At 47.0% G+C, this 20,162-nt stretch overlaps 1 protein-coding gene across 2 annotated transcripts; it reads right to left on the bottom strand.

The window, feature by feature from the left end:
• Positions 1-61: 61 nt before the first annotated feature.
• SEC24C (SEC24 homolog C, COPII coat complex component) lies at positions 62-20,162 on the bottom strand. Of its 2 annotated transcripts, XM_074232852.1 has the most exons (24): positions 20,063-20,162; positions 19,039-19,235; positions 15,867-16,005; positions 12,134-12,303; positions 11,318-11,680; positions 10,685-10,821; positions 9,639-9,707; positions 8,150-8,261; positions 7,870-7,997; positions 6,558-6,696; positions 6,238-6,353; positions 6,001-6,125; positions 5,697-5,888; positions 4,935-5,028; positions 4,652-4,768; positions 4,239-4,409; positions 3,918-4,014; positions 3,674-3,819; positions 3,203-3,341; positions 2,786-2,904; positions 2,468-2,647; positions 2,085-2,276; positions 1,288-1,377; positions 62-1,166 (listed from the first exon to the last, which is right to left on the bottom strand). In XM_074232852.1, exons 2-24 carry the CDS (start codon positions 19,205-19,207, stop codon positions 1,026-1,028), a joined length of 3,345 nt encoding a protein of 1,114 aa, XP_074088953.1. In that variant the 5' UTR covers positions 19,208-19,235; positions 20,063-20,162; the 3' UTR covers positions 62-1,025. The 2 variants fall into 2 exon arrangements, with proteins under 2 accessions (XP_074088953.1, XP_074088954.1); XM_074232853.1 differs by lacking the exon at positions 9,639-9,707 and having other exon boundaries at positions 20,063-20,161.

The following is a 20,162-nucleotide window of genomic DNA, read 5'->3' as shown; positions in this document are numbered from 1 at the left end:
CCGCCCCCCCCAGCAGCTGCCAAGAACCAAGCCACCTCATACATCTTAATTTATTTTATTTCTTTACAAATTAAAGATGCATTGAAAAAATAAACCAGTGAGGAGGCGCGGGAGGCCCGGGGCGCCCCACCTCCAGCTCGGGGCCTGCCCTCGGCCCCGGGGTCGGCTGTCCTAACGGCGCCCGGCAGGCCCGGCCCCGCACCACTGCCCATGGGGCCCCGCAGCCCCGGGGCCGGGCCGGGCCGGTGAGGTATTGCAAGTTGCTGCCCGGGCCCCTACAGGACCATCCAGTGTTAACCCCCCGGGGCGGGCCCGGGGCAGCCCCTCCCCCGCGTCCGCCCAGCCAAGGGCCCGGGCTCTCCTGGCAGAGGAGGGGGCTGCCCAGACTGCCCAGGCTCCGGCCACGGGGGCAAGACCGGCCGGAGGGGCGGCCGATGACTTCCCCCCACCCACCCACCTCCCCCCGTGTCGGCTGCGCCGGCGGCTCGGAGAGCTGGGCCACCCTGGAAAACTGGCCCCTGCCCCCCCCAGCTCCTGTGCACCCTAATATAGGAAGTCACTGATGGATAGAGAGCTGAACCAGCTAAAAGGGGGGCAGCGGCCCGTCTCTCCTCTCCCTCTGACCACGGCCCCAACCCCCGGGATCCCCACCATTCACTGCTGCTGCCCCTCGCCTGGCTTAGGGGCTGGCCCAAATGGACACAGAGCATTCCCAGAGTTGGGTGCCTCTGCACCCCCAACACTGAGTCACACACAGTGAACTGAGAAACTACATTCATTATGACAGGGTTAGCAGGAAGGAGGGGGGACAGAAGGAGGACCTGCCAGCAGCAGGGCATAGTTGAGTTGGGAGACACTTGGACCCAGAGAGGGGCGGCCCTCCCCATCCCCAAACCCACCCTCCTGAGACTGAGGGGATCTCTGCTTACGTGACTTATAATATATGCAACTGTCCAGATTTCCCTGCGGTCCAGGGGGACTTGTGGGGAGCTGGCCTGGAGCCCTCTGCCCTGCACCCACTTCCTCTAGCTCAGTAGCTGCCGAATCTCCTTGTGCATGTGACACAGAAAGTCCACATAGGACGCACCCCCATTCAGGCTCTTGTCTTCTACCAGGAAGTGCTTGAACAACATCTCCAACTTGTCCTCTTGCTTTACCACAATGAGCTAAGGCCAGAGCAGAGATGATGCGGGAGCATGTTAGACAACCCCCCCCACCCCAATAGCCTTCCCTCCACCATCAGGATCATCCCCAGCCCCATTAGATCCTGGAAAGTCAATTTAGTACCTTCATATAGCGAGATCTCTGTGCACGGAAGCCATCGATGAGGTCGCGCACCCTTTTAGACAATGGGTTCTCTAAGACTGGCAGGGCACTCTAGGAAACAGATTTCATGGTTTCTAATGCTGAGTGAGATGAGCAGAAGCAGACAAACACTGTACACCTTAACAGCAACATGGGGGCGATGATCAACCCTGATGGACTCACTCATTCCATCAGTGCAACAGTCAGGGACAATTTGGGGGCTTGTCTGCAATGGAGAATACCATCTGTATCCAGATAAAGAGCCATGAAGTTTGAACAAAGACCAAGGACTATTACCTTTAATTTAGAAAAAAAATGCTATCTTATTGTCTGATCTTGCTCTCTATGTTTCTTCCTTGGGGATATGATTTCTCTCTCATCACATTCAGTTTGGATCAATGTATACCATGGAAACAATGTAACGACTGGCATATGCCTTCTGTGGGGAGTGGGGGGAGGGAGGTAAGATTAGGGGAAATATTGTGAAACTCAAAATCTTTAAAATAAAAAAAATAAAAAAAATTCATAGTTTTTCCTATGGCCAAATGACTGTATCTCAGCCCAGTCATGGATATAGACACACAAAGCAAAGAAAAAAAGAGGATCTGAGATGGGACAATTCCACCTCAAGCCTCTGTGATGCTTGGAAGAGACCAGCAGATCCTATCCAAGACACTAGACTAGTACAGTCCTGGGTCCCTAGACCTTTATCATTGCTCAATAACATCACCTACAACCCTCTTCCCCCTCCCAGGTTTCCTAAGAGCCCAGGATCTCACCAGGCCACTGTTAATCTGGCTGAAGGAAGGGACACTGAAGAGGCTCTGGACAACACTTTGCTGCACACTGGCCCCAACCCAGAGGAAAAGGTTAAGCCCATTCTCCAGTAAGTACACATCTCCTTTGCTGAGGCGCTCCTCAGATGCCCGGACAGCTGGTGGTTCTGCATTGTTTTCCACTGGAACCTTTGTCTGAGCATAGGGCAGGAAAAAAAGAATCAGATCCCTGGGAACCAGTAAATCTCTAACCAAAACAACACTAGATCCCCCCCCCCCCCCTTCACCCAGGCCAAGCTCTCACCCTCTTGCCAGTACCTACCTTCTCCCCACCAGAAGTTCACTTTCTCCCTAGCAGGAGCTCACATACCAACCCTCATCCTCACCAGTGGAAGAAGTCGAGGATAGAAGAAGACATTGGTTTCTGCCACATCCATGGAAGTGACCAGCTGCCGGACATAGGCTCGGTCATCAGTAGTGACCTCAGCCCCAGGCTGTAGGACATCACTCTTCAGCACACAATTCAGGTAAACGGGGAGAAGTTTCATGCATTCTGGAAGTATGAGCTGAGGGAGGAAGAGAAGAGGAGAGACACTGAGAAAATTCCTCTCAAAACCAGCTTAGGATTCATCCCTTCTTTTCATCTCCCCTGCAGCATAACATAACTTCAACCACACACTTGCATTCTCCCTTTATTCCCAAACCTGTCCAGCAGATGATGGGCTAGCACAGTTCTTTCGGTAACAGGCCAGGATCTGGGCACACTGGCTGATGAGAGCATCACGTACTGTTTTCACAGGACTGCTCAGTACCCCCCGGTATGCTAAGGGAGAAAGAATATAAGCCAAGTCATTTCAAGTCACCCTGTTATAAAAGACACTGATAAGAACAACTAGCATTTGCATACTGCCCTAAAGTTTGAGCATCTTGCTTTAGCTTCACAACAAGCAGGAGAGATGGCGCTACTATTCTTATCCCCATTTTAAGAATAAGGAAACAGAGGCAGACAAGGTTAGGTGACATGCCCACGGTCACACAACTCGCCTCATCAAGCTTAGCCAAGTAGACCTCGAACTGCCATCCCCCAAAATCCCCCGGCTGCTCAGGGGCCCGTCCCTCACCAAACTTGGCCAGGTAATTGATGAGTGTGTCGGTCTCACAATTCCGATATAAGTCAGCCAGCTGGGTGCAGCAGTTCAGTGAGAGATTGTGAATACGGAGTCTCCGTTGCCCAGCACAGCTTGTGTAGAGCAGAGCACACTAGACGGCAGAAATGAGCAAGAGTCAGACAGCCCCTACCCTGCAGCAGCCTCCTTCTTTGGTCTCCTATGTCCCAATGGACATAGCAGAATAATTGGGGGGGGGGGGTTAGCTGGGGCCTGTGATTTTATTGGCCTATGTAGGGAACTACAGATAAAGAAACTTCCTTTCCTATGCCTGTTGGCCCAGTGACAGTCTGAGCATTAGCCCAAGGTCACTGAACCACACTCAATGTTATAAGGAGCTCCCAGAGCAGTCCGTTATCCAATCACTGCTTCTCAGAAACAGACAACTGGGAACTGGCATTTCCTTGCTGGACCTTGCTTTCTCACCTGGATGAGAGCTCCACTGTCTTCACTGAGGCGATCATCATGTTTGAATTCTACAGTCACTGTCTTGTCCCCATCCAGACCTGCCAGCTCCACATCTGTCGTGTTACTCATATAGAAGGCCCCAAAGAAATCTGTAGCCCGGATACCTGAGATCACAGAGACAGTGCCAGGACAAAGGTTATATGTATTAAAATAGCAACTCTCCAAACCTCATCTGAACCCCCATCCCTGTCCCAGGACCAACCAGTGCTTGTCCGGACACGCATCACAGCATCAAAGCCTACGTCCTTCTGTACATCCCGACGTAAGTCACTGAGGAAGCGCTCCTGGTCACTTTCCACCTGCAGTTTTCAAGGCCTTAAGTCTCACTGGTGACCACCCACAATATTGACCAACCCCATCCACCCACCTGATACTTCCATGAGCTATTCTCTCCCTTCACCCCCAAACCCACAAGCTGTCTCTAGACACTATCCTTATTAATAGAAAAATTAAGACAGAATATTCCAGCCCTGCCAATATCTTTGTTGTGGGTCAATATATTTTGAGTGTCCAGAGCCCATACCTGGAAGCAAGCGTACTTGTAGATGGAGCCACCAGTGTGATGGGGTACTACTCCAAGGGTGGCTACATCTACATACTGATTAGGAAAGAGAAATAGATCCACACAGCAACCCTGAGCCACACATTCCTTGGCCAGGGACTGATAGAAGCCTGTTTGTGGCTGGAAGAGAGTCTGGAAAAAGAGAGAAAGGGACAAGAGTTATAGTCAACAAATATTTCATGACTTATTGAGCACTGTGTGAGATATCAAAAAAAGTAATATGTCTGCAGGGAGCTACTAGGAATCCCAGCTTATTTCTGAAACAGGCTGTCTCCAAGGATTAGTGGGAGGTAGGAGAAACATGTCAAGAGGTATGCATTGTTTGAAGGGGATAGGATTGCTCATGGAGGCCTACTTGCCCCACCCCACCCCACCTTTTCCTTGTCAGTGTTGAGCAGTTTCCTATCATCTCGGTTCTTCAGTTTCCCAGGAGCTTCTGCAATGGGCAGTGATGTATGGAACAAAAACAACTTCCCTGGACACTCAGCAGCCTATAGATGGGGCAGGAAGAAGAGTCATGAACACACCTACTGGGTAGACACTTCTCTCTAGTGCCTGATGTATCAAAGGACTGGTTTTTTAAAATAGTGTCTGAGGGAGCTGGAGTCACAGCTGACCCCCCCTACCCCAAATAGCCCAGGACAGCTCTCTGCCTACCTTCAGGGCCTCCATTCCAGCCTGAACCACAGGAGCAAATACTGTCTCTGTCTCCCTTGTATCTGCAAACATTTCTGGAATCTGGTCCAGCAAACTAAAGGAGAAAGAAAAGTTCATGTGAACAGCTACCTCCTTCATCTTCCAAACATCCAAGCTTCAAGCACTAAAAACTAATCACAGAGGGAACCCTCAGTTACAATTCAATTCAGCACAAGTGTGTAGATGACACTGGGTCAAATCCTAGGAGTGCAAACAAAGTACCACAGGTCCTGCCCTCAGGAGAATAAGAAACACACCATGCTCCACTAAGTCTAAGGGACAATAAGGAATTTGGAAAGAGAGATGCCTTTCAGCTTGCTGGAAAAGGCATGGGGCGGGGGGGGGGGGGGGCAGCCTTACAGAACGGGAATGAGAGTTAGTCAGTCTTGCCAGTTCCTCAAGTAGAAGTACAGCTTAAAGGAAAAGTTTGGCCTGCCTTTCAAACCTTTCTACCCATTTATTTTGGAGGCAATGGGGAGCACAACACATTTTTCAATAGGACAACTTAATCAAAGAAGTCTGTTAGGAAGATTACTCAGACAGAAAAGGGAAGAATAGACTGGAGAAAGGAAGGAGATGGACACTGAAAACAAGATTCCACCAGGGACCTTAGGGACAAAACCCACCACCACTCTCCCTAGAAAAGACTTGTTGCCTCCCAGTTCCCTTCCCCCACCCCCCATCACAGGTCATGGCCACACATACGGCTGGCCTGAAACCTACCTGGTGATGACTGTCCGGGACTCATTGACGTTGACCAGGAAGCCATCCAGCAGTGGCACAAACATGTCTGCCACGTCAGACACCACCATCATCTGCGGCTGGGCCAAGGAACTCTTCACGTTGTAGAAGTGCAACACTTTGTTGTACGTGACAAAGCCCACTCGAACAGCCGACTCCTCTGCCCCGCCCTCCCTGTAGGAGGGGATACTCCTCAATAGACACTGCCCTCTACCCATAAGACAGCAGCCCCTCACCCAGAAGATTTTCAGACCAAGGGTTACAGTCTGAGCCCGGGGTCCCTCACCTGGGCAAGAAGTCCAACAGAGACTTGAGCTCCTCACAGAGGAGCTTGACAAGGCCACTCCTAACAGCGTTGTAGGAGACATCAATCATGAAGATGAAGGCAGGGGGGTGAGGGAACTTGTTGTTCTGAGGAGAGAAGAAAGTTATCAAGAGGCTGACTGAGGAATAAGAGGATGTAACAGAAAACACAGAGAATGGGCCCAGACTGAGCCACCCTTCTCCCTCCTTCTGACCTCACCTTACAGTAATCCACAGTAGCCAGGAATTCATAGGACCCCAGGGAAAGCTCAGGCCGGTCATAGAAGTCCACACGCTTACCAGTGTGATCCAGGTGTTGGAAATACTGGGGAGGAACTGTTAAAGAATATGGTGGGATGGTACCAAGATTTCTCGATTTCCATGAATAAGGAAGGGAAGGCCTATACTAAGCTCAAGCTTCAAATTCTTAGTTTCATTTCCATATTTCTCAATTTTTCCCAATTCTCTTCAGTTGGGGCAATCACTGATTTGGTTGTGTTAGTCCCAGACATCCCATTCTTCCTCCCCTCCCCGACTGACCTTCAGTAACACAGCTGCAAAAGCAGCACTGGAAACGCCTCCCCCCTTCAATAAACTGCATGAAGGGGCACATGTAGGCTTTGCATCGATTACAGCGCACAGGGCCTGCTTCCCCATGGTCCACCACATATGGAGAGGCCTAGGGAAAAGAGGGGAGGAGCTGAGACACAGGGAGAACTAGGGTGGGTTAGACATAAGGGACAGGCCCTGGGGCAGGGGAGAGGATTAACAATAATCTGGAGGGAGAATGGGAAGGAGGGGAGAGCAGGGAAAGGAAAAGGGGAAGGGAGCAATGGTCACAGGAAATATTCCTTCCCAGTATGGGGGCTATGATCTCCCCATCCCTAAAATCAATTCTGTCCTTGGAGAGTTGAAGAGTAGCTGTGCTGGTTCCATTAGTTGGGGGCTGTCATAGAACCAAGATGGAAACACCACTTTTTATCCCTCCCCCTCAGTGTTTTAGACTCCTTACCCTGAGTCCTCAATTCCCCCCTAAAAAGTGTAAAATTCCTGCCCTTCCTCAAAATGCTTCTAACTCCTGCCCTCCACAGTTCCTAAGTATCAGTGACTCCTGTTGTTCCCATAAGTTGATGAACAGGAGCAGGTGAGGCTCTTTCAGCCAAGTCCCCATCTATCTACCAGAAAGGAGAATGGAGATTATATAGAGTCAAAAAGATATGAGAAGGGGGGGAGACGGACTAATATCTTCAGCCAAACTCAGCACACACCTTCTAAAACAAGATGGCTCAGGATGGGAATCATGAGGCCATCTTCCCATCCCCTCCCCCCACAAAAGTGCTGGTGAGGCTTCTGGGATACATGTGCTGTGAGGCCTCCCACCAGGGTCTTATTTGGCAGCTACTTTGAACTATAGTTAAGGAACAAGATAAGGACCTAGACTGAAGAGAAAGTTACCTACCCAGGCTGACCCATTCAAGTTTGGAGGATGACAAGGGGAAAAACTGAAATTAGAAATGGTTCTTCAAATCCCACCTCCTTCACTCCCACCTTATTTACCCAAACCAAATTATCTTTTTTCAGACTGGCTGGAACCTCCAAATCTCCCTCACTAGTTCTTTCCCTCCAATTCTTTCTAAACCTAGGCCCCAAGATGATAAGCAATGAGACTTTCAGTTCATACAACTAAAATGCCATCATGCTCTGCAATGGGTATAAAGTGCTGACCCCTTAAGCTCAAACCACGCCTGGGACACTAGCTGTGTGACCCTGAAGAAGGCTTAACCTCTCTGAGCTATTTCCCTCAACTGTAAAATGGGATTCATGATAATAATCCTACTGCCAGGACACTCACCTCCTCAGGGGGCAGCCTGGCCAGTGGCTTGATGACAGCTGCTAGGGGCACCTGAGCCTGCTTGGCCATGTCAGACGTGCAAGGGATATTATATGATGTACACCGGATATATCGTGGACTTGCATTCCCTGCAGGAAAGATAAAAAGCCAGCTTTATGGCCATGTTCCTTGCCATAAGGGATATGTTCAGCTTAGAGGTGACAAAAATGTAATTCTCAAGCTGTGGATCGGGGATGGGGAAGGAAAAGACTCCAAAGGAAGGTGTCAGAGCCTTGCTCACCTTGGTCTTTCACTAGAAAGTTGGTGGTAACCAGGGGTGGGACTTGGCCTCGTGCTGCAGTGACAAATGGCTCTGACCCCCGGTTATTCCTGTCATCTTCAATGACCTGGATCTGCAAGAATGAGAGGAATGGGGTAAATGTAAAAAGAAAGAAACCAGACCACAGAAAGTCAAGAAATGGAAGAGAACAGAGCTGCACAACATACTCTGAGGTTTCACCAAATAACATACCTACCCATACCCAACCTCCTAAACTAGGTCCCTCTCCAAAGAGATGCCAACGAATGGGTTATAAACCAAATTCCCACCCTTGAGTACTCCCACTCTCAAGCCAGAAACACTGAGCAGACAAAAGGGGGGGATGGAAAGGGGTATGTCAGGTGGTTGATGAGCTAGACAATGAAATTTCTTAACTCCCACAAATGGTTAACTCCCACCCTATCTAAGCTCTCTTGATGGTTCTAGAGCTATCCAAACACACACCCTTAGGTTGATCAGAATTCCTCTCTCCAACATGACTTCCTTTTCTTTCCTACAAGTTACATTTGAAGTCAGAAGGAAAAACAAATGGTGACAAAAAAAAAAAATGAATCTACCTGAAATGACCCCACAGTCAATGGAATGGGCAAAGAGGATAAATGGTGAGGTGGGGAGGGGAACAAATGCTGCCTTTGTCTCAAAAGAGAACTAGAGATGAGCACAGGAAAGATGCTGCATCTTGCCATTATCCCAAGATCCCCTTAATCCTTAATTTAGACCAAATTTTCCCTTTACCCCACAAAGATGCTGAAGGGAAAGGGAAGGAGAAAAATTTGGCAGGTTAATAATGATATTCCTAAGCTGCACAGTCATCTTCAGTCACCCCAGGAAAGGATGAATGAAGCCATCATTAAGGGAAGAGGTCATGCTTCTGATCCCCCCATCTCAGATTCCACAGTCTTCATTGCAGAGGAAGGGATGAAGTATACATTACCCAAGAGTTCATGAGGAAGATGTCCAGAACCAGCTACACCATTCCTCAACTCAAGCTGGCAAGGCCCTCTTATAGACAGCTTAGTGCCTAAGCACCAAGGCCTTGTAGACCAGTGACCCTAAAGAGGCCTGGACTCATCCACAATAAGTAAACCAGCAACAACACAGTAGGGAAAAGCAGACCCTACTCTCACTCACTCTTACATAATGCCTCAGGGAAGCTGCTCATGGGGGAGGGGGGTAATTAATTATGTGAAGTGAGTGGAATGGCTGCTTCCTCATATCTAGAAACTACATCCCCATTCTTCATGTGCTGCTGTTTCCAGTCCTCTACTTCCTTTGCAATATAGTAAGCAGAGACATGCATGCTGTTCCTGCCAGTGGGAGGATGGGTGGGTTGAAGGATGAAAGGAAGTAGGGAAGGGGTAAACACAGTGAATGAAGTGAAGTTGAAGTCACAGCATGCACAGGTGGCACCAACACGGAGAAGACAAGCACTCCCCACCCCCGGACTTACTGGGCTAGGAATGGCATCAGGGTCTATTCTGTGCCTGGTTTTCTGCTGAGGAGGCAGCTCATTGAGTTGCTTTTAGTTTGTGTTTTAATAATAAAGGCAGCAAAAGGACACACGGAGAGAAACAAAAGAACAAGCAGATGTTACTTCTCTCAGCCCTGATGGAGTTAGACACATACATCTGGAGCTCTGAATACATCGTGACACCAGGTTCCCTGTGGGTCCCTGGCCTCCCAGGGTGTGATGGAGGAGGACAAGGAATGGGGCACAGACGGATGCCAAACAGGGAGAAGATGGGGAAGAGCTGGGCAGGCAGAGATGCTCCAGGGAGGAAAGAGGAGTTCCCACTTGACCAGTCACCGAGCAGGTAGGCCACCAAGGAGACTCATCATCCTACAGAAAGGCTGTGACCTCAAACCAGCTGGTCTTCTCCAGTTACCCGGGAAGAACTCCGCTTGCTCTCTCTCCTCTGCCAGGCAGGTTGCCATCCCAGCAGTGGCTCCTCCCAGGGGACCATCCCCCCAGAGTCAAGAGAGAACACAATGAAACTGGATAACTTGTAAGGATTACAGAGTGAGCAACACATCAAATGGTCAGGGAGCTGACCAAGAGAGAGCTGCCCCCTGGCAGCCAGCCTAATTCTCAGTGGGTCTGAAGTTTCCACCCACTTCAGCAATAAATTCTTTCTGAAAGGAAGTACTTCTGAGATGGGCCTTTCAATTCATATCCTCATACTTTCCTCAGTATCACTGATGTTCCAGGAAGAGCTCTATCTAACCAAAGATGAGGGGTCAGTTCCCTCTCAGTGTCACATCTCACTAAAACTCATCACAGCTCCACAGACCCTAGAGGCTTACATTGTGTCCTACCCTATCACACCATCCCCCATTACTGAAAATAACAATTACACTCTAAAAAAAAAGATAAGAGGAAAAAGGACTGAGCCATGTTGTTTCAGATCTTTCACTTTCTCTCCAGCTTAGCACAGACATACACATAACAGGCACACAAGTGCACACACAATCATGGTCACAAGACGCTGTACCTACAGGACTAGGGATGGAATCGGGATCCAAGCGCTTTGGAGGAGGTGGCTGAGGAGGCCCAGGCTGACTGGCAAAGTTGGGTGCTCCAGAGTAGGCTCCTCCATAGTTGGGCTGAGTGCCTCGAGCTGGTCCAAAGGAGCCTGCCAGGCAAAGGCACAAAGATTATAACTTCTAAACTCACTCCCTGTCTCACGAAGTCTAAAGTATTCAACAAACACAAGTCAAGTTCTAAAGTACAGTGATATAGCTCCCTCACCACCAATTTGAAAAAATCAAGTGTAAAGAATACTAAACTAATCTTGGGGTCATAAGCCTTGGATCAGATACTTAACAACTGTATGACCCTGGGCAAGACCCTTAGTCTCCCTAAGGCTCAGTTTCCCCTTGTTAAATGAAGTAAATACTTGTGCTACCTATCCCACCTCCAAGGCTTGGGTAAGGAAAGCACTTAAGCACTTTGTAAATTTAAGTGTTCTATCACTGTAATTATCATCAACTCCTGGGAAGGAGAGTTGTGGACAATTTACCTTCTATTCCATACAGAAAACTACCAGTTAAACAAGTGGTACTTAAATTCATGACACATGGATGGCCAGAGCCCCCAGTTCTGACAAAGTCAAACTGGGGAAGACTCACCGTTTTGTTGTAGCTGATAGCCTGGCTGAGAGGAGTGCATAGGAGGTGGTGGTCCTGGGGGACCAGACATTGGGGGTTGAGCTTGTGGGGGAGGTGAAGATGCATGGTTGGACTGGCTCACTGGAGGTCCCCCAAAATTCTGTCCAGGTATTGATGGTCCAGCAATTGAGGGAGGCCTGGGGCCCCCTGCTGCTGAGGGTGGGAAACTAGAAGCCTGTGGAGGGGCAGAGTGCTGTGGGGTTTGGGCACCAGGATGAGGCTGAGCCAGGCTAGTGGGTGGTGCCAGGTTCTGAGGGTAAGAGCTATATAGATTGGAGCCTGGAAAATTTCCTGAGGCTGAAGCCATTGATGTAGGTGGTGGCCCTGAAGAATAGAAGAAGATAAGTTACTACACCAGTCTCTACTTCTGCTTATTTAATAATTTGATTCTCTATCTGCACAGCAGAGGAGCCTGCAATTATTTCATTTTTGAGTAGTAAGAGGCAGAGGAAGCAGAGTTAAGGAGCCCATCTGAGCATCTTATAGCTTTTATCAGTTTGGAAAACAAAACTCTCAATGACAAAATGCCTGAGTGTGCCCAATGGTTCCACTTTCAAAAAGCTAGTATCATTTAACTGATGGGAATGCCATTAAAGACGTATGATTACCTGCTTTACCATTGCACCCTCAAGATGCTTTTGCCTTCCCATCCAATTTGAAAAGCAAACTCCCATTAGAGAAGCTTCGACTTTTCTATTTATATTCTCAAAATATGTTTTGGACACAAAACTGTGTCCCTGGGGGACAGGGAGAGAGAGAAGGAGAAAAAGCACTCACCATAGGTCAACCCTGAAGCAGGAGGGGCAGGTGGGCCACTGATCTGCATCCCTGCCATCTGAGTGGTCAGCTGTGAACTGGTTGGTGGAGGGCCATAGGGCTGAAATGTGGCAGGTTGGTTCACCAGAGGGGCCACTGGAGCTGGCACAAATGGCTGAGACACAGGGGGTCTGAGGGGAGAATAAGAGGAGAGTAACAATGGAACCTAGGAACCTTGACAAAAGTGCCAAGAATGCCTTGTCCTAGACTATCTCACATCTTTTCCCCTAATCTAGGTTCTGCCAGGACTTCATTTTTTTCCTTTCATATCTACACATAAAGGACAAATTCTTGATTATCTAAGCTTTGGATTTCTTAAATCTATCAAGGATCTGTCATTTTGCTAGTATACCAGGTTTTTCATGGCAGAGACTGCAATTAGCAAACTGTCATTAGGAAAGCCTAGTCCCTTCCCACCTTCACCCCCTAAAAACCAATTCTTCTGTTGCCAACCTGCTGCTCCAAACTGAATTAGGCTGGTCTTCAGACAACAGTATCTGTCAATAGTATCACTGACATCACATTCAAAGCCTTTTCCCCTGGGAAAGACCCATCAGAGATGGATCAAAGTCTTCCAGAATCCAAAAATCATCTCTTCTCTTCAATGAGTTTTGGGTTAGAAATTTATGTAACACTGTGAATCATTTTTTTGAGTATCGTTTATGTCAAACCTAGTTTTGAACTTCAATTACATAACAAATATCCAGAATGTCCAATAATGACAGTACCACCTTCTTTGCCTAAGTCCATCACTGAGACAATGTATGATAGTCATCAGCCAGGACCAGATGTGAAGGAGGCCTTCCTAATGCTAACAGCATATTGGCCAAATGAATGCAATTTGAGGCTTCTTCCCAAAATACAGGCATGAGCCAAAAAGAAAACAAATTTAGAGAGCAGTTCATCTTAGGTTGGCATGATACATGACTATAAGAGGCAATGCTTTCAAATGTCAGTTAACTGTAGAGGAGAAAGCTAAAAAACTTTCCAGTTATTCCTAAATGAGTTTTTCATGGGGGGGGGGGGAGTCCTAATTATTTACTTTTAAAATATTTTGCATTCTCTTAACTTCAGACATGGACAGAATGCTGTGCCTGGAGTGATAAAGGGAAACCTGAATTCAAATCCGACCTCAGACATTTATTAACTAGGCAAGTTACTTAATCTGTTTGCCTTATTTAATCCACTACAGAAAGAAATGGCAAATCACTCCAGGATCTTTGCCAAAAAACCCCAAAAGGCAGCATTGACATGGCTGTGATTCAGGGGGTCACAAAGCATTGGACATGACTGAACAACAACAAGCAACATTGGACACACCCAACTGTTTCAGAGCCATGACTCAAATATTAATACAAAACCATATTTCAAATTATACAAGTTGACAAAATTTATTACTAGAAGAGTTGTTAAAAACAAGTACACAGGGGGCAGCTAGGTGGCGCAGTGGATAGAGCACCGGCCCTGGAGTCAGGAGTACCTGAGTTCAAATCTGGCCTCAGACACTTAATAATTACCTAGCTGTGTGGCCTTGCGCAAGGCACTTAACCCCGTTTGCCTTGTAAAAACCTTAAAAAAAAAAAAAAAGTACACAAAGTGCGGGTAGAACTGAAAATTTCTTTAATTTGTTTATACATGATCTAGAAATTAACAATAAGAATCATGTCCTTTAAACAAATAATACCATTATTGGAAATATATTCCAAGAATGTTACCATAAAAAATAAGTCAACCAATAGATATAGATGGAATTTATTTTGAAGTGAATTTTTATAAATATAAATGTATTGGACAAACTAAATATTTGTGTAATGAAATGGAATATCAATACTACACCTCAAGGATCCATGAGTTCAATGGTGAACCAATACAGATATCTAAAATTTAGAAAATAGATCTCAGAGACCTGCCTTAGGCTCAGAGAGAGACTGTGATCAAGTTATAGCTACCTAGCCAAGCCAGAGTTGAAAATAAAGATCTGAACTGAAGGTCATGTTGCCATTAGACATGATAAATATAAGAAGTTACAGAAATCTGGAAAAGATTATATGAAGGGACATCAAAGAGAGTAGAAATGGCAAGAGAGAAAATTATATACATTAAGATGAATTGCAGAAGATCATAGGTTGAAAGAATGTCAAGGCCATAAACTTCAACCCCTTGTTTTAGATGAAAAAAGCTGAGATTCAAGGAGACTAACTGACTTGCCCAAGTTCTGTCCAGTACGAAGTAGTAATAGTATTACTGCTGCCTTAAAATGAGAATGATAAACAGAAGGAACAACTAATAAGCTATTGAAGACATGTATTAAATTTTAACTGTTAATAGTTATAAAGGTATGTTTAATTGATTTTATTGTTTGAAAATTCAAGTAATTTTTTTTTTTTTTTAGTTTTTGCAAGGCAAACGGGGTTAAGTGGCTTGCCCAAGGCCACACAGCTAGGTAATTATTAAGTGTCTGAGAGTGGATTTGAACCCAGGTACTCCTGACTCCAGGGCCGGTGCTTTATCCACTATGCCACCTAGCCACCCCATTCAAGTAATTTTCAAAGGAGGCTGGCTAAAATACTAACCTTGGAAATGTTAAAAGCTCATAATATAGCAAGGTCCTTCTGGCGTTTCTTTGGCAGGGAGGGAAACTCCCCTGGATAGAAGTCCACATAGACTTGCTATCCCAAATGTTCTGCTAAAGTAAACAATATTATCATGAAGACTTTGACTTTTCATCTTTCTTGAATCTGTAATCCACAATTAAAGAGTATTCATAGGTAATGTCTTACACCTTTAGAACTTTATATATTGCTTTATTCCTATTAATTTGATCTTCCCCGCTACACTGTGAACAAGACTATATTCTCTGGCGCCAAGTTAATTAAACATATAGTAGGTACTCTATGGATACTTGTTTCATCAACCACCCTTGCACTAGCATAGATAATTAAGAGCTCAGTTCATTCTTATCAAACATATATTATCTCATGGCCCTGAGAAGATAAAGGTCACTTGCCATGTGTTCATCTAACAAAGGTCAGGAAACTTCCCAGGCTACTTCCTGGGCTTTCTTTCACTCCAACATATAAATCTAAATTCTGAGGTCTTTAGTCTTCTTCATTATCTAAAAAACAAACAGTGCCCTAGTGGAAAAGGGCCCTGTAAGAGAAGCAGCTCCTGAAGGCCCCGGGCAGTGGTTTGGGTGTCCTCATCTAAATCTTCCTGCTACACCCGTCACAAGTTACATCCCTGGCCTCATTGCTTCTGCCTCTATAAATTGGAGGGACCAGTCTTGACAGTCAGTCCTACACAAAGACTAGTGACAAGAGCAGCTTAAAGGATCTCAAAGTCTTTCCTATGGGCATACACAATAAGGATAGTAGTGTTATCTACTGAATGGTGTCTAAATAAGAAAAAAATTCAGTAGCAGAGAACCAAGAGCTCAAATAAGGAAATATGAAACAGACTTCTAGCTATGAGACCAGAATGCCAATGATAGTGGGAGATCAAGGAAAGGAAATGAGAGAAATAAAAAGGATGGAGAGAAAGGAAGTAGGTAAAGAAAGGGGAGGAAAGGAAAGAAGAGAGAGAGAAGAAAGAAAAAGGAATAGACAGCTAAAGAAGGAGACCTACTATCATGTTCGGCTGAATATGATTTGTATACCTCTTCATCTGATATTTATCAAGGGTGAAACAAACTTACCTCTGCATCTGAACAGTGGAACTTGGCCCATTCTGTACATCTCCTTGGCCAAACTGGCCATATGCAGACTGGCCACTAGGAACTCGGGCTGTAGTAGAGGCTGGAGGTGTTCCCGAGGAAGGGGGTGCTCTTGGCATACCTTAGAGGAAAGGTTAGAAACTCAGTGATTATCAAAAGGTCTTTTTTTCTATACTGGGTCAGAGACCCAAAATAAGGATCAACAAGTTCAGGTACCTATTGGTATTCCTGCTGCCTCATAGTGAAGGTGATACTACTAATTATTAATTCTAGTCATGGCAGCCATTCTTGCCCTGGAACCCTAAAAAGCAAGTTTCCCTAATGGTGTCACTGGCTGAGTCATCTATCAATCACAAAACCCCTGTGTGATCTTCATATAGAATCTCTTGCCTAATCCTGTGGATTCTGACTTCTCAATATCTTATATTGCTGGGATAGCAATATATTCTCTCTTCTAACACAGGCCCTTATCACCTCAAGCCCAGGCAATAAGTCTTCTCTGGTTGTCTACCTACTTCAAGTCTCTTCCCTACTCCACTGCCATTCATTTTCCTAAAGCACAGACCTCTGATCATATCATTTTTCTCACCCTCCCAACTTAATAAATACTTCAACGACTCCCTATTATCCCCTTAAATTCCCTAGAGTCAGCGTTTGGCTTTCAAAGCTCTTCACAATCTGCCATAATCCAGCCTTTCCAGTTTTCTCACACTTCACTCCTCGTACTCTATGATCCAGTCTAATACCAGCCTTTTTGCTATTCTTTACCCATGATAACCCATCTATGTGCTTTTTTACTTGCTTTCTCCCACATGCTTGCAATTCTATTCTTCCTCAACTCTGTCTCCTGCTCCTCTGGCTTCCTTCAAGTGTTAGTTCAAATCCTAGCTTCTGTGAGACGGTTCCCTTGCCTCACCAGTTACTGCTTTCCTGAGATCACCTCCAGTTTACTCTGCATCTTTCTTATATGGACATGGTTGTTTGCAGGTTATTTTCCCCATTAGAATGTGAGCTACGTAAGGATAGTACCGGTTTATTGACTTTCTTTCTCTCCCTAGAATTTAGCACAGTATCTGGCAAACAGTAAATAAATAATGAATACTCAATGAATTGACCTGACTCCTGTACTCCTCAATTTAATAGTCTTTCCCTTTCACAACCCTGATGTTAAAATTCCTAGTAAAAAGCATCTAAACTAAGGGTTAGAGACTTATGCAAGTGGCAGATAAGATACAGATCTAAATGTCAGGAGCTCTCAGTAGTCCTGAGTGCTTCCTGAGTCTATCTCGGCCAGGCCTTCACCAGGAGATTCTCCTTTGTATCCTATCCCCAGTCTCCTCTCATCAGGCATCATGGCACAAAGGAAAGAAGAATCAGACTAGAACTTCAGCTCTCCCACTGACTATGTGCCTCAGCCCAAGTGCCTTAACTTCTGAATCTATCAAATGAAGAGTTTAGACCAGATGAACTCTGAGATCCCTTCCAGATCTACATCAATGATCCTATGAAATCACTTCTATACCTAAGGGAAGAGATGACTTGCCCTCAATGCCCTTCAGAGGGAAGCTCTACCCTAAACCCTCCTTTTCCCCATAAGGAATTACCATTATCCATGTCTTCTACACTGCTTCTGTTCTGTCTCCACAGTTAGAACACAGAATTGGGGAGATGATAGATAATATGGAGATCATCTAGCCTAATCTACTCCACTTAAATGATAAGAAACATCACTCTCTGAAATTAAAGCAACTTGTCTAAGGTAATCTATGGTTTATTTGTAACCATCAGAGCTAGAGAAACTCAAGTCTCCTAAATCCAGGTTAGAATATTCTTCCACAAAACTAGTCTTTCTTCTACCCTTAGTGGAGGTAGAGACACCAGAAAGGACATGATAAAACTGGCCTTACATAAGCATCATGACATAGTTAAAAGAGCACTGACCTAGAAGTCAAGACCTGAGTGCTGGTTCCTGTGGTTCCATTTACTAATTTGGGGACCAAATCATTATAAACCTGTTAAGCTTCATTATTCTCCTTTGGAAAACAGAGATACTTATCGTACCTACTTCACAGGGTTGAGAGGAAAGCACTTGGTAAACTTCAAAATATTATATAAATGAGAGTTATTGTCATTAAATACATGTTAAATGTAGGGTATAGATACCTATGTATCATGGCAGGGTCCTAGATAAGTTCCTGTTTCAGAGATGCCAAACTCCAGTCTGATATACCAAGAGTTAAACACCTAAGGTGGACTCTGTCATGACCAAAGTCCCAAACCAGAACAGAGCAGGGACACTGTAAAAACCTAAGAACTTGTTTTTCACCTCAAGTCAGTCTCTGCATTACCAACTTTGAATTCTAATCCTTTTTTTCTTATTCTCATATTCCTTCCACAAGTCCTTGGCAGTCTCTCCCCTTCTATATCCCTAAACTCGTCTTTAAAAACAGTTTGGCACACGACCAAGATGCACTCTCTTCTCTTCTAAGATGCTCCTGAGTAACTTGAAATAAGATACAGATTCCTTTTTGCCCATACAATCAGTACAACACTTCCTAATAAAACATGAACCCCACAATGAATGTCAGAGCAATTTTTTTCCCCAAAGCTCTCCAAACACACATTCTATTCAAAAGATAGGGGTGCTTAAAGAAGCCTGTAGTGGAAGCAAATTATCTCAGTAGAAATCTAAAAAAGTAAGATGTGTAAACTCTATCCCTTCTACTGAACAGCCAGTTCCTCAAGCCCTTAGACTTAGTCAACTCTGAAGAGCCAAACCCAATCACCATGAATAGTTCAGGAATCCTTGAGGTGAATCAAAATAGGACACGGAACAAGGATCCTAGAATCCAGAGGCTTGAAAAGTACCTATCGCTACTGGGGTAATGGGATAGCTATGCCCCTTCCTCATTGCCTGTGTGGCCAGAATGGCTACAATCCAAGAAAACTAGAATACTACCTCATGGTGAAATCTGTAAACAATGAATTATCAATGGATACAATGTGGAAGCCACACACCCATTGAATGTCACCCAGGTGAATCAGAATCAGAAATAGGAAAGAGCAGACTCAGTTGGTGTGATTTCCACCACCACCCCCCCAACAAAATGTTGCCACCATCTCCTCATAGCTTACAAGTAACTCAAACACATACCTGGGGGAGGCAGTTGCTGATAGCCTGGCATTGGACCATTGTAGGCTCCGTAAGGACTAGGAGGGATCATAGGTCCTGGCTGCCCACCGTAGTTGGACTGAAAGCCGGTGTAGCCAGGCTGAGGTTGTCCATAGGGCACCCCAGGGGGAGCTGGCTGATTGACATTCATCTTGAGTGCATCCCCAACCTGGCCTCACCTGCAAGGAAGGGGGAGGAAAAGGGAAGGTTCAGAAACTGGCTTTCCCAAGTTGCAACACAGTCTCTGTGATACCAGCCCATGATGGCACGGAGGCTAGCTAGCCAGGTGCCAGCCCTCCCTCTCCTGCGACTCCCACAGAGCAATTCTCCCCAGTTTCCAGGGTGTCCGGTGACTGAGGACGCTGCTGTCCACAGCGGGATTCAACTCAAGCGCCGGGTTCCCGGGCCTTGGCTGACTAGTGACCACCTGGCTGGCAGGGGTAAACCTAAGCCACCCCCCGCCCCCTCTGCTCTGCGGGCCTCCGGCGCTGCCCTTCCCACCCCGGGTCACCGACTCCGGGGGGCTTAAGGCTCCTGGCACCCAAAGGCATGGGGTTAAAGGTCAGTGTCAAAAAAAGTTCGAGGAGAAAAGGGGGTGACGGGAGAGACGCCCGGCGCCCAAGCGGGAGTGGGGGGGGGCCGGGGTGACAGCCCCCGGGGGCGGGGCGGGCTCCCCGAGCTCCGAAGCCTGGGGCCGCCCCGGTGGAGTTGGAGACGTAACTTGGGGGGCTCCGGGGGCCGGCCGGCGGGTGACCGGCCGGGACCCCCTCGGGCTCGGGGCTGCAGACTCGCAGGGAGAGGCGGGCGGCCGGCGGGGTGGGGGTGGGGCCCGGGCCCAAGGCCCGCGCCCATGGGGGTCCGGCCCGGTCGGCTCCCGCCGGCCGCAGCCCCGCCCCCGGCTCCTCCCTCTCCCCGGCCCCACGGGGCTCGCCCAGGAAGGACCCCCGGGACGTCAGGCCCGGCCCGTCCCTTCCCGGCCTCCTCTCCCCCGTCTCCAAGGCCTCACCCGGCTCCGGCCCCGGCGCCTGCCCCGGCTGCGCTCCCGGCGTCGCGACTCTCGGGCCCCACTTCCGGTTCCGAGCCGGCCGTCCTATCGCCGCCGGAAG

Source organism: Macrotis lagotis, chromosome 4 (genome assembly GCF_037893015.1).
Source record: "Macrotis lagotis isolate mMagLag1 chromosome 4, bilby.v1.9.chrom.fasta, whole genome shotgun sequence".
Lineage (NCBI taxonomy): Eukaryota > Metazoa > Chordata > Mammalia > Peramelemorphia > Peramelidae > Macrotis > Macrotis lagotis.
Note: the sequence above shows the minus strand (reverse complement) of the source record. Positions and strands in the feature narration are given on the sequence as shown.

Excerpts from the sequence above, each read along its gene's own strand:
- SEC24C (XM_074232852.1), bottom strand. The coding sequence starts at position 19,207 with ATGAATGTCAATCAGCCAGCTCCCCCTGGGGTGCCCTATGGACAACCT. Across the intron at positions 10,822-11,317 it reads CTATCAGCTACAACAAAACG|GCTCCTTTGGACCAGCTCGA; the intron begins GTGAGTCTTCCC and ends TTTGCCTGGCAG. Across the intron at positions 6,126-6,237 it reads CTACTGTGGATTACTGTAAG|AACAACAAGTTCCCTCACCC; the intron begins GTGAGGTCAGAA and ends TTCTCTCCTCAG.